The 13,988-nt window shown below is 45.3% G+C and overlaps 1 protein-coding gene across 1 annotated transcript; it reads left to right on the forward strand.

Annotated features, from left to right (window-relative positions):
- Positions 1 to 5,967: 5,967 nt before the first annotated feature.
- Positions 5,968 to 11,886, forward strand: LOC110492115 (nuclear receptor subfamily 4 group A member 1). The gene is made up of 7 exons (XM_021566145.3): positions 5,968 to 6,054; positions 7,352 to 8,118; positions 8,503 to 8,632; positions 8,739 to 8,902; positions 9,056 to 9,258; positions 9,521 to 9,699; positions 9,991 to 11,886. The coding sequence occupies exons 2-7, from the start codon at positions 7,354 to 7,356 to the stop codon at positions 10,245 to 10,247; spliced, it is 1,698 nt and encodes a 565-aa protein (XP_021421820.3). The 5' UTR covers positions 5,968 to 6,054; positions 7,352 to 7,353; the 3' UTR covers positions 10,248 to 11,886.
- Positions 11,887 to 13,988: the final 2,102 nt, after the last annotated feature.

A 13,988-nucleotide genomic window follows, 5' to 3' on the forward strand; every position in this document is an offset into this window, starting at 1 on the left:
ATCTTGGTTTAGCTATAAACATCTTTGGTGCTAACCTCAGCATAACGGGAAAGCCTTGAAGTGATACCACTGTTCTCTGCTGAACTGGAGGGGCAGGTGACTTCTACAGCCCATTCGTTTCTAATGGGGTTGAGTTGGCATCTACTGAGCTTGGACATGAAAGGCTACAGATGAAGATCGAACAAGGCTTATATGTTATTGCACTTTTAATTTAGTCATTTCAACAGCCCATTCCCAAGTAGCCAACTAGTTAATACAAATCACACAACTCAACTAGCTAGCGAAATTAGAATGGTCAAGTCATAAGGTCATGTCAAATCAAATGCATTAAATTAAGCCTTTGTGTCATTGATTCATCTGTAGACAAAGATAGCCTACATATTATCCACAGCTAGATGCAAAGTGCTTTAGTGTGTGTGGGCATCATTATAGAGATATTGTCCAGTGGACCCATTGAAGTGTGAATGAAATTATTATTACATTGGGTGCATGACATTGGTCGCATTACAAATGAGTGAAAATTGGCTTGTGCTCAAAAGATTTTATGGTTCAATGTCTAGGCCTACTGCTGTTGTTCTTTTATGGGCAAGTCTCCTCCTGGTACGTAGTGTGATGGCCTTAGAATTAAGCTGTGGAGTTGTGATGAAATCTTGGTAAATGTCCAGGTTTGTCTCAAGGGATCACCCGGGTTCGTGCATACATGGCGGGGGCATGGGGTCTGCAGACGGTAACGAGGGAATTGAGTTCAGCAGCAGGGGCGGCTAGTGCTCAGCTGTGAAGGATCATTGGTTGTAAAATAATTTCAGCTGTCTAAATTTAAAACGCTTCATGTATTTACTTGTGATTCTTTTTTTTCATTTGAGTAACAGATAGTGGAACCTGATAAGGACATTGGTGACGAATGCAGGAGGTCTAGAAAGCATGCTTGTGTCCTCTCACGAAAGCGTTTATTCATGCCATATGAATGACGACAAGGATTCTTGGAAGCAAGCTATTTCTGTACCTTTTCCTGGTTGTGATCTCTGCTGTGTTAATATTCATTTAACAGATGTCGTAAGACAAAAGTCATTTGACAAGGAGGCACTTTTGCATTCTTTCCTCAACCCTCCCAGACCCAAGGTGATATTACAAACAGGGATTCCACTGATGTTACCATATACCAAGTATTGCCTATGTCACTGGAGACACTACCCTGTTGTTCTGTCAGACAAGTAACTAGGTTTCTTTTTTTCTCTTGGCACATTTAACTACAGAAGAAGAATCAGAACACAGTAAGGCCTAACTGGAATAAAGTCTGGTGCGGTCATCACATGCAGGCAGCATGGGTCTCCTCAGTGAGACTGGGTCTGGCTTCCTTCAGAGAGTAATGGCCTTGATATTTAGACAGGAATGTGTCACGTGTCAGGGTTTTAGGTAGCCCACATGCTACCCCTACCATTGCATGAGTTCCCATTGGTTATCTGTTTGAGAGTTAATTTCATAATTAGGCTAGTCAGTCCGTAAATAATGGAGCTACAATTTGCCGCCTAGGCTAGAGACCAGGTCTTCAGCTTGTCAGGCTAATTGTGTGTTGTTTTGATGGCTCAATGCCGATTGAGTAAGCAACTGATTTGTTTGTGGGTCCCACTACACTCAGCTCATTTACAGATGAATAGTTTTGAGTACTCCAGAGGGGTCATGGAGTTATGGATGCTATTCACAGGCAACCAGCACAATATGAGTGTGCAGTGCAGGATGTGGCAGGAAGCTAAACTGTAGGGAAGAGTGGGGTAAATTGAGCCAAAGGGTTAGTTGAGACACCCCTTGTTTCTAGGAAGCCATACACAAAATTAATCATTTTACCAAATATTTAGGAAGAGGACTTTATGAAATTAAGAAACAACATGGAAAAAGTGGTAAACAAGTTATGTCCCAAAAAATGATTTTCACCAAGTCGAATGGACGTATTGTGTTAAGAGGTTTCATGATGCTTGTATCTAAACCAAAGTAGATAATTTTAAGATTGTTCTATACATCAGTTGGGGTCTCTATAAGCTTCGATGCAAGGTTCTGAACCTAGAATGAAAGGAAAAGGGCATACCTAGTCAATTGCACAAGTGAATGCATTCAAACAAAATGTCTTCTGTATTTAACCCAAACCCTCTGAATCAGAGATGTGCAGGGGGCTGCCTTAATCGACGTCCACGTCATCGCCGCCCGGGGACCAGATGTTGTTGGGGGTTAACTGCCTTGCTCAAGGGCAGAATTGCAGATTTTTCTACCTTCATGGCTCGGGAATTCAAACCAGTGACCTTTTGGTTACTGGCCTAACTCCCTTAACTGCTAGGCTACCTGCCACCGAAAGTGCATCCTTGTAGCTGTATGGGCTAATCTAGTCAAAATGTTTGCCTTGGGGTTGAGCAAATTGAAGTGTTTTCTTCCCAGGCATAACGCTAGTCATTATCGCTGGGAAATGAGCTAACACCACGGCCTGGCCCATATTAAAAGTATCTGTTAGGTGTTCAGCCTGTATTAAATTTGTTTAATTATTAAAAGACAAAAAAGTGATTGTGTTGAATTGTGTTTGGGAAGTAAAGACAGGCATGGTTTTATAAAGGTAGTGGTCATATTTAATTCTGTACATACATTTGTAGGCAACTCAACTTACCCTGTCCTTATGCTCAACTTACCCCATACCCAGGGTAAGTTGTGCCAAGACACAATAAATAATAAAATATAAGAACACTAAATGGCTAAGTAGAATAGAATAAACATTTAGCATAAGTATAATATAGAAAAGCATGTGTTTTGGGAAAGGGGGGATTGGGGGCAAGTGTTTACATTGTGCAGTGTTAAGCAGTCATAAGAGTCTGGACAAGCTATGTTTTCAAAACTGTAATGTTTACATGTATTCTAATTATTTCCAGGGATACACAACATCCTGAAATATATGCAGATATCTTTGTTTGAAAGAATGCTATATTTCCCAGGACGGAGTGATGCTGAATGTAAAAAATGTCTCAATTTACCCCACTCCCCTGCATGAGGAAATTCGAACTCCATGCGTGGAAAGGAGATAGTAACAGCCTGCCTGGATTGTGTGATTTGAGCCCATCACCGAGACTACAGTATGTTCATAATGTCGGACTAGGCCCCAGACTGACACTGAGATACTATGTACATAACGTCTGCCTGCATGGAGGCTGCATCACATCCGGCCGTGATTGGGAGTCCCATAGGGCGGCGCACAATTGGCCCAGCGTAGTCTGGGTTTGGCCGGGGTAGGCTGTCATTGTAAATAAGAATTTGTTCTTAACTGACTTGACTAGTTAAATAAAGGTTAAATAAATAAATAATACATTTGCCTCCCCATTACAAGTTTTAGGTCACCACATCCTCTTCGACTGCCTCTCCTGCACATGAACTATATGGTACATGTGACATTATGAATGACTGTGTGTATATATATACACTGCCCCAAAAAATAAAGGGAACACTTAAACAACACAATGTAACTCCAAGTCAATCACACTTCTGTGAAATCAAACTGTCCACTTAGGAAAAAACACTGATTGACAATCAATTTCACATGCTGTTGTGCAAATGGTATAGACAACAGGTGGAAATTATAGGCAATTAGCAAGACACCCCCAATAAAGGAGTGGTTCTGCAGGTGGTGACCACAGACCACTTCTCAGTTCCTATGCTTCCTGGCTGATGTTTTGGTCACTTTTGAATGCTGGCGGTGCTTTCACTCTAGTGGTGGCATGAGACGGAGTCTACAACCCACACAAGTGGCTCAGGTAGTGCAGCTCATCCAGGATGGCACATCAATGCGAGCTGTGGCAAGAAGGTTTGCTGTGTCTGTCAGCGTAGTGTCCAGAGCATGGAGGCACTACCAGGAGACAGGCCAGTACATCAGGAGACGTGGAGGAGGCCGTAGGAGGGCAACAACCCAGCAGCAGGACCGCTACCTCCGCCTTTGTGCAAGGAGGAGCAGGAGGAGCACTGCCAGAGCCCTGCAAAGTGACCTCCAGCAGGCCACAAATGTGCATGTGTCTGCTCAACGGTCAGAAACAGACATGAGGGTGGTATGAGGGCCCGACGTCCACAGGTGGGGGTTGTGCTTACAGCCCAACACCGTGAAGGACTTTTTTCATTTGCCAGAGAACACCAAGATTGGCAAATTCGACACTGGCGCCCTGTGCTCTTCACAGATGAAAGCAGGTTCACACTGAGCACATGTGACAGACGTGACAGAATCTGGAGATGCCGTGGAGAACGTTCTGCTGCCTGCGACATCCTCCAGCATGACCGATTTGGCAGTGGGTCAGTCATGGTGTGGGGTGGCATTTCTTTGGGGGGACCGCACAGCCCTCCATGTGCTCGCCAGAGGTAGCCTGACTGCCATTAGGTACCGAGATGAGATCCTCAGACCCCTTGTGAGACCATATGCTGGTGCGGTTGGCCCTGGGTTCCTCCTAATGCAAGACAATGCTAGACCTCATGTAGCTGGAGTGTGTCAGCAGTTCCTGCAAGAGGAAGGCATTGATGCTATGGACTGGCCCGCCCGTTCCCCAGACCTGAATCCAATTGAGCACATCTAGGACATCATGTCTCGCTCCATCCACCAACGCCACGTTGCACCACAGACTGTCCAGGAGTTGGCGGATGCTTTAGTCCAGGTCTGGGAGGAGATCCCTCAGGAGACCATCCGCCACCTCATCAGGAGCATGCCCAGGCATTGTAGGGAGGTCATACAGGCACGTGGAGGCCACACACACTACTGAGCCTCATTTGGACTTGTTTTAAGGACATTACATCAAAGTTAGATCAGCCTGTAGTGTGGTTTTCCACTTTAATTTTGAGTGTGTCTCCAAATCCAGACCTCCATGGGTTGATCAATTTGATTTCCATTGATAATTTTTGTGTGATTTTGTTGTCAGCACATTCAACTATGTAAAGAAAAAAGTATTTAATAAGAATATTTCATATTTCATTCATTCAGATCTAGGATGTGTTATTTTAGTGTTCCCTTTATTGTTTTGAGCAGTATATATATATATATATATATATATATATATATATATATATATACACACACACACACACACACACAATATAATATACTTTTATCAGCATGTAATGGCCAAGAATAGTCACTGTAGCAGCAAAACATGTGTCAAGGGAAAGGAAATACTGACATGACAAACATACATATAGGCCAGTACAACTAAGTTAAACCAGGCTGAGGTAAGCAGGTGAGATAAAGGTGCCAATTTGTCATATCTATCATCTTTGATTGGCTGAATCAACACCATTTTACCACCTATCTTTAACATTGGGTAAAAATGCAATAAATCTTTTTCGTTTTGTCGCTACTTCCTCATTGTGTTTAAGAGAGCATGCCTGATTATGTTTGTTATAATTGCCCAAAGAGCGACTGAAAGTTGTTTGTGTCATCGAAAGTTGCCGTTTTGTTTTGCTCTGCGTAAAGTTATGTATTTTTGTATTGTATTTTTTCCTGTCTCACTGTGTTTGTAGCTAATGTGGATTATATGACTCTGGGGACGTTTGCATCAATGGAATCCCGCAAGCGCGTCACTTGAAAGGACGTCTGACTGAATATGAGCTGATTGGCTTCAGATCCTCGCCCCTGCATTGCTTGTATGGGAAATTACACCGCGCTCAAAACAACAGGGAACTCGGAAATCTCCGATTTCCGACTTCAGTGCGTTCAAGACAACTGTGAACTCTGAAATAAACGAGTTCCGACTGGGAAAAATCGTTTTGAACGATCATCCAACTAGGAATTCCAACTCGGGAACTCGGGCCTCTTTCTAAAGTTCCGGCTTTCCGTCCGAAAGATCACTGACGTCATGATTTCACCTCGTATTCTACCGAGTTCCCAGTTGTCTTGAAAGCACCATTAAAGGGGGCGTCCCTCTGACGTAATGGCAAAATAAAATTGATTGTATAAATGTGTTCCCAAGATCTCAATAACAGAACTGCAGAGCAACTTCAGATGCAAGGTAACTACGGATATTGCTTAAAATACTAGTGAGATATAAACAGGTAAGCAAGCTCTCAGCTTCCAGGTATTGCTTTCAGTATGATATTACAGTGCATTCTCTAAGTACATTTATTTAGGCAATGAATCATCCTTGCTATTTACTTTATTATTGACATTAAAACCATTTTGTCCTGAGATGCATACATCTAAAAATACATAAATGCAAAATACCTTAGAACTGGGGGCATGTCATCCACAGTTGATGGGAGGGCAAATAAAAGTTAGTCAGAAAATATATTTGCCAGTCAATTGCTGCAAGGTAAGTAAGAAAATAACAAGAAATTATCATTATACGATCATACGGTATGTTAATACTGTTATTCAGTTATAAGAATGCTGCATGATAAGACCAGTATGAGGTACTACAGGTGTTCCCACATAGTGCCTCTGTTGTGCACCTTCTGTGTCCTAATCTAATGTACTGCCAGCTACACTATTTATAAAGCAATGTAACAGTCAGATAAAAGCATACTAGTGTGGCTACAAGGACACGGATACAGAGTCTCCCCGATTTTAGTTGTGCTGACAGACATTCAAATCAGTCTGTTACATTCAGTAGGGGGGTCTACACTCCTCTTCCTTCATTTGAGTCCCAGCTCTGAAAGCCAACCCCTTCAGATGTGTCAGACATGTAGTTTGGTGTGTTTTTAAACGTCAAGGATTTCCAGATAATGGAGATGTAGTTCTGGAACACACTTAACTATGCTTTCTAAGAATCTATGGGCAGTCAGGGAGGCTCAGACTGCCTTTTTCAAGTTTCAGGTTTTATTAGTGGTATGTATACACTGTCCAACTAAATGTTTCCTTGTAGGTTCCTTCTCGACAATGCAACAACAATAAGAAATATGTAATAAAAGATAAGAATACGACAAAGTAAATAGCTCAGTAGAACAGAAAACAGTTAGCATAAGTTTAATACAGGAAGGCACAAATTATAGTCCAATATTTACAAGTTTTTTGGGGAAGGGGGATTGGAGGGCAAGTGTTTAAATTGTGCAGTATTTAGCAATCATAATAAGAGTCTGGTAGCAGCAGATGTGATGTGTGTGGGTGTGTGTGGATGTGTGTGTGCGCGCGTGTGTGTGTGTGTGTGTGTGTGTGAAGCCTTTCGATGACCTAGATTTGACAGTCCTCTCTATTCAGGGATTTGGCAACCCAGGGGAACAGGATGTCCACTCCAAACTCATTACTAGCTTCTAGAAGATTGTAGGATCTCCTAAAGTCAGCTCACACAGACCCTCTGTAAAATTGCCATAGTCCATTTTCTCACAGATAGTTGTCTGCACCTTGAATCCACAGAAATGAATGTCCCCCAACATGGAGCTCAGCCTTATGAGAACAGCCTCTACAACTCAGAGTCTCTGAACCTGGACCTTACCTCCAGGTTAGCTATGGATGTGAGTAGTCATGTGGACCAGCTCTCTGCCCCTTCTCTGACTAGCATCAACTCCCTGGTGGGCACTTACGCTGGAGAGTTTAATGCCTGTCAGATTGCCACAGCTCCTACCAACGCCTCGGACCCGGAGCCGCCCTTCAAAATTGATGACTTCCAGGTTTACGGCTGCTACCCTGGCACCTTGGCCCTGAGCTACTTCGACGAAGCCCTGTCTTCTGGTGGCTCTGACTTTTTCGGCAGCCCTGTGTCAGCCCAGTCTCCCTGTACTCCAGGTTTCCAGACCCAGCCTGCGTCAGTTTGGGACTCGCCCTTCGGTCCATACTCTCCCAACCCGGGCAGCTGGGTGGCTGATAAGACTGCATTAACACAGCCATCCTCTTTCTTCACCTTCTGTCCCGGCTCAGTTGAGGATCTGTCTCCTCTGGGCCAGCCCCAGCTGGCTGAGCAAGACCCCTTCTCTCTGGGCCATCAGCACCCCTCCCCCCTGTCCTTCTCCCCTCTAACCCAGGAGCCAGGCACCCTAGATGTCGCAGGCCTCATTGAAGGGAGAATGTCTGCGAAACCGCACAGCCCTACTGAAAACGAGGGTCTCTGTGCTGTTTGTGGGGACAACGCCTCCTGCCAGCACTATGGGGTTCGTACCTGTGAGGGCTGCAAAGGTTTTTTCAAGGTGAGAAGCTTTTTCCTTTCTCTTCAGTCAATTTCTTTCCATAACTGAGTGTCATTGCTTAACATGAACTGAAAAAGGTGCCGGTACTCATTTTGGGTGCCGGTACTCTTTATATTTAGGTGCCGGTACTCATCTTGGGTGCCGGTACTCTTTATATTTAGGTGCATGAGCTTCACAATAGTTTTGAGCTTGTATTCTAAAAGAGTAGCAGTAGACAAATGCTGGTGTCGGTACTCAGCTCCGGTGAGCTCCTACCCAAGTCAAGCACTGTGTCTAATACATTTTAATTCAATGCAAAACACATTTTATACATGCATCGCCATTGCTGGACTGGTATAGAGACTGAGCTACGATAGCTAAGCTTCTTTTCTGTGTGCTTTGCAGCGTACTGTACAGAAAAAATCTAAATACGTGTGCCTTGCCAACAAGGACTGTCCAGTTGACAAGCGGCGACGGAACCGCTGTCAATTCTGTCGTTTCCAGAAGTGCCTGGCAGTAGGCATGGTGAAAGAAGGTGAGCCCTTCAGATTCATTTTACTACCACATCTCTCACCATAACCACTGTTCTTTCTCAGTTCTCAGTTGCTAAGACATTATCAATTTCTCTCTCTCTCTCGAAGTTGTGAGAACAGATAGCTTAAAAGGTCGAAGAGGTCGTCTGCCCTCCAAGCCAAAAGCAGTCCAGTGCCTATCGTCTGCTGTGTCTCGAGTCGACATCATTGCCTCTCTTGTGAGAGAATACATTGAATCAAACTCTGGTGTTGAGAAACTGGACTACTCCAAGGTAAGGACAACTGAAAATTCTCCATTGTGGTCTATCTATTATTGTTTTTGGGGATTATTAGGTCGCTGTTGGCCTAAATAGAACCATGAGAATGCAGAGCATTCCCCTAATGGAACTAACAGAACTAACTTCTTTCCTTCCTTTGTAATTCAGTACCAGGAGACTGTGGCCAGTCTGTCAGAGAAAGAGGACACTTGTGACATCAAACAGTTCTACAACCTCCTCACAGAGTCCATGGAAGTGATCAGGAAGTGGGCTGAGAGCATCCCTGGGTTCACCTCCTTCTGCTCCGAGGACCAGGAGCTGCTATTGGAGTCAGCCTTCTTAGAACTGTTCATCTTGCGACTAGCATACAGGTGAAAAGAAGAACCAAATGTTATCGCTGTTAAAAAAATAAAATGCTAAAAAAAAACTGCTTGCATAATCAGAGCCATGGCTTTATTGTTTTGACATTACTCGCTGTATTGCTATGATCATACAGTACATACATTATGGATATGACTGGGGTGATTGCACCAACAACTAACATTGTGCAGATATTTTTGCTATAACAAACATGGATCCCCCCCCCCCCCCACCCAAAAAACCCAGTCATCCCTATTATATTCTCTTCCCAAGGTCCAACCCTGAGACAGACAAGCTGATTTTCTGCAATGGCATGGTGCTTCACCGGATGCAGTGTGTACGGGGTTTCGGTGACTGGATAGACTCCATCATGGACTTCTCCCAGAGCCTCCACCGCATGAACCTGGACGTGTCATCCTTCTCCTGCCTCACAACTCTGGTCATAATCACTGGTGAGAGCTCAACCCACCTATGCTTACACGTCAGCCTGCCAGGCTGTGCTAGAGATATGACACCATAAACCAGTACAGTATGAGGTTGCAACATAGAGCCTGCAGTCAAGCTTTATGCTCACCCTAACCTGAGCTGCCTGAACAAGCTGAATATGCATGAATCTTGACACATAGGCCTACATAATGTTATTGTGTTACAGAATAATGTTAAAAATGACCTCTCTTTTTGGTGTTCACTCTGCTTTACCTGGTCACACACTCATGCCCTTTCTGTCTCCTGATTCTCCACAGACCGCCACGGCCTGAAGGATCCAAAGCGGGTGGAGGAGTTCCAGAGCCAGCTAATCACCTGTCTCGGAGATCACGTCTCCAGCTGCGCCCCCGACTCCACTGGGCCCAACTACCTGTCCCGCCTTCTGGGAAAACTGCCCGAGCTACGGACTCTCTGCACCCAGGGCCTGCAACGGATCTTCTATCTCAAGCTTGAGGACTTGGTCCCACCACCCCCCATAGTTGACAGAATGACCATGGACATTCTGCCTTTATGAGAGCGAGATAAGACAATACTGACTGTGCACTTGTGCTGCTAAAGCGACGATAAAGGAACGTCAAATGATCAAGCGGTCTCCGTGTTGAGTAGGGACAAATTAAGGAAACTATGCTCCCAAAGATTTCACATGAAAGTACTGAATTATACTGTAAGACTTAAAAAGATATGAAGCTATTCAAGCACTATCGTACTTGAGGAAAAATTGACCTCTCTCGTTCATTAGCAATGGGTGTAGTATGGTGATGAAAATGTGTTATAATTGAAATAGTTTTCCTTGTTTTAGTGCAGTATTTCAGACTTATGGCTTTGCGTGTGCACTAACTGTTAGTGTGCCACCAATGATCCACAACCAAAATGGTAGACAGTGGTCAACTGTGGGAGATGAGGTGGACGTGTGTCACGCCCTATTTTGGTTTGGTCAGGGTGTGAGTTGGGGTGGGTATTCTATATTATATTATTTATATTTCTATGTTTTGGCCCGGGTAGGGTTCTCAATCAGGGACAGCTGTCTATCGTTGTCTCTGATTGAGAACCATACTTAGGTAGCCTTTTTATCCACCTGTCTTTGTGGGAAGTTGACTTTTGTTTATGGCACACAGCCTGTTGCTTCACGGGTGTTTTCTCGTTTGTTGTTTTGTTGGTGTCATTTTTTATAATAAAAGGAAATGCACGCTGACCACGCTGCACCTTGGTCCATTTCCTTCAACAGCCGTGACATAACTTCCCACCACCAAAGGACCAAGCAGCGTGGTCAGGAGGAGAGGACACGACAGAAACCTGAGAGGCAGCCCCAAAATATTTTTTTGGGGGTGGCAGATGACGTGGGCGTCTGTGCTGAGGGGTGAGTCCGAGACCGAGGAGGAATTCTTGGACCATTTGAGTGAGGAGTGGTTGGCAGTGGAGAGGGACGAAAGAGTTTGGAGGGGTTGGAGTGTGGAGCAAGACAGTCACTTTGAGGAGCATGTGACCCTTCAGGTACCATGCTTTGCGGTTACATGTACTGTGTCGCCGGTATGCATCCACAGCCCAGTGAGTCCTGTGCCAGCACCCCGCAGTTGCCAGGCTAGGGTAAGCATCCATGGCACGAAGCCTCCAGTGACGATCCCATGGCACGAAGCCTCCAGCGACGTTCTCCAGTCCGAGGCCCGCTGCGAGGGTCCCCAGTCCGGGGTTGGCGACGAGGTTCCCCGCACCAGAGGTGCCACCAAAGTGGGGTGAGCCAGTGGTGGAGCGGGGTCTGCGTCCCGCACCTGAGCCACCACTGCGGATAGATGCAGACCCAGACCCTCCCCTATAGGTTTAGGTTTTGCGGCTGGAGTCCACACCTTTGGGGGGGGGGGGTACTGTCACGCCCTGACCTTAGCGATCCTGTTTATGTCTCTATTTTGGTTTGGTTGGGGTGGGTATTCTATATTCTATTATTTGCATTTCTATGTTTTGGCTGGGTAGGGTTCTCAATCAGGGACAGCTGTCGCTCGTTGTCTCTGAGAACCATACTTAGGTAGCACTTTTATCCACCTGTCTTTGTGGGAGGTTGACTTTTGTTTATGGCACATAACCTGTAGCTTCACGGTTGTTTTCTCATTTGTTGTTTTGTTGGTGTCTTTTATAATAAAATAACATGTAAAAAGCAGACTGTTAACAACTTAAATACCACCATGCTGTGCTATAATTCTAATACAGTAGATTCTCATCAACATAAAGGAATGTATTACATTTAAATCAAATCAAATCAAATTTTATTTGTCACATACACATGGTTAGCAGATGTTAATGCGAGTGTAGCGAAATGCTTGTGCTTCTAGTTCCGACAATGCAGTAATAACAAGTAATCTAACTAACAATTCCAAAACTACTGTCTTGTACACAGTGTAAGGGGATAAAGAATATGTACATAAGGATATATGAATGAGTGATGGTACAGAGCAGCATAGGCAAGATACAGTAGATGGTATCGAGTACAGTATGTACAAATGAGATGAGTATGTAAACAAAGTGGCATAGTTTAAAGTGGCTAGTGATACATGTATTACATAAGGATACAGTCGATGATATAGAGTACAGTATATACGTATGCATATGAGATGAATAATGTAGGGTAAGTAACATTATATAAGGTAGCATTGTTTAAAGTGGCTAGTGATATATTTACATCATTTCCCATCAATTCCCATTATTAAAGTGGCTGGAGTTGAGTCAGTGTCAGTGTGTTGGCAGCAGCCACTCAGTGTTAGTGGTGGCTGTTTAACAGTCTGATGGCCTTGAGATAGAAGCTGTTTTTCAGTCTCTCGGTCCCAGCTTTGATGCACCTGTACTGACCTCGCCTTCTGGATGATAGCGGGGTGAACAGGCAGTGGCTCGGGTGGTTGATGTCCTTGATGATCTTTATGGCCTTCCTGTGACATCGGGTGGTGTAGGTGTCCTGGAGGGCAGGTAGTTTGCCCCCGGTGATGCGTTGTGCAGACCTCACTACCCTCTGGAGAGCCTTACGGTTGAGGGCGGTGCAGTTGCCATACCAGGCGGTGATGCAGCCCGCCAGGATGCTCTCGATTGTGCATCTGTAGAAGTTTGTGAGTGCTTTTGGTGACAAGCCGAATTTCTTCAGCCTCCTGAGGTTGAAGAGGCGCTGCTGCGCCTTCTTCACGATGCTGTCTGTGTGAGTGGACCAATTCAGTTTGTCTGTGATGTGTATGCCGAGGAACTTAAAACTTGCTACCCTCTCCACTACTGTTCCATCGATGTGGATAGGGGGGTGTTCCCTCTGCTGTTTCCTGAAGTCCACAATCATCTCCTTAGTTTTGTTGACGTTGAGTGTGAGGTTATTTTCCTGACACCACACTCCGAGGGCCCTCACCTCCTCCCTGTAGGCCGTCTCGTCGTTGTTGGTAATCAAGCCTACCACTGTTGTGTCGTCCGCAAACTTGATGATTGAGTTGGAGGCGTGCGTGGCCACGCAGTCGTGGGTGAACAGGGAGTACAGGAGAGGGCTCAGAACGCACCCTTGTGGGGCCCCAGTGTTGAGGATCAGCGGGGAGGAGATGTTGTTGCCTACCCTCACCACCTGGGGGCGGCCCGTCAGGAAGTCCAGTACCCAGTTGCACAGGGCGGGGTCGAGACCCAGGGTCTCGAGCTTGATGACGAGCTTGGAGGGTACTATGGTGTTGAATGCCGAGCTGTAGTCGATGAACAGCATTCTCACATAGGTATTCCTCTTGTCCAGATGGGTTAGGTCCGTGTGCAGTGTGGTTGAGATTGCATCGTCTGTGGACCTATTTGGGCGGTAAGCAAATTGGAGTGGGTCTAGGGTGTCAGGTAGGGTGGAGGTGATATGGTCCTTGACTAGTCTCTCAAAGCACTTCATGATGACGGAAGTGAGTGCTACGGGGCGGTAGTCGTTTAGCTCAGTTACCTTAGCTTTCTTGGGAACAGGAACAATGGTGGCCCTCTTGAAGCATGTGGGAACAGCAGACTGGTATAGGGATTGATTGAATATGTCCGTAAACACACCGGCCAGCTGGTCTGCGCATGCTCTGAGGGCGCGGCTGGGGATGCCGTCTGGGCCTGCAGCCTTGCGAGGGTTAACACGTTTAAATGTCTTACTCACCTCGGCTGCAGTGAAGGAGAGACCGCATGTTTTCGTTGAAGGCCGTGTCAGTGGCACTGTATTGTCCTCAAAGCGGGCAAAAAAGTTATTTAGTCTGCCTGGGAGCAAGACATCCTGGTCCGTGACTGGGCTGGA

Source organism: Oncorhynchus mykiss, chromosome 16 (genome assembly GCF_057628025.1).
Source record: "Oncorhynchus mykiss isolate SJ-2025 chromosome 16, ASM5762802v1, whole genome shotgun sequence".
Classification (NCBI taxonomy): domain Eukaryota; kingdom Metazoa; phylum Chordata; class Actinopteri; order Salmoniformes; family Salmonidae; genus Oncorhynchus; species Oncorhynchus mykiss.

Coding starts and splice junctions, on each gene's coding strand:
- LOC110492115 (XM_021566145.3), top strand. CDS start 7,354: ATGAATGTCCCCCAACATGGAGCTCAGCCTTATGAGAACAGCCTCTAC. Junction 8,119..8,502: donor GCTGCAAAGGTTTTTTCAAG/GTGAGAAGCTTT, acceptor TGTGCTTTGCAG/CGTACTGTACAGAAAAAATC. Junction 8,903..9,055: donor AGAAACTGGACTACTCCAAG/GTAAGGACAACT, acceptor TTTGTAATTCAG/TACCAGGAGACTGTGGCCAG.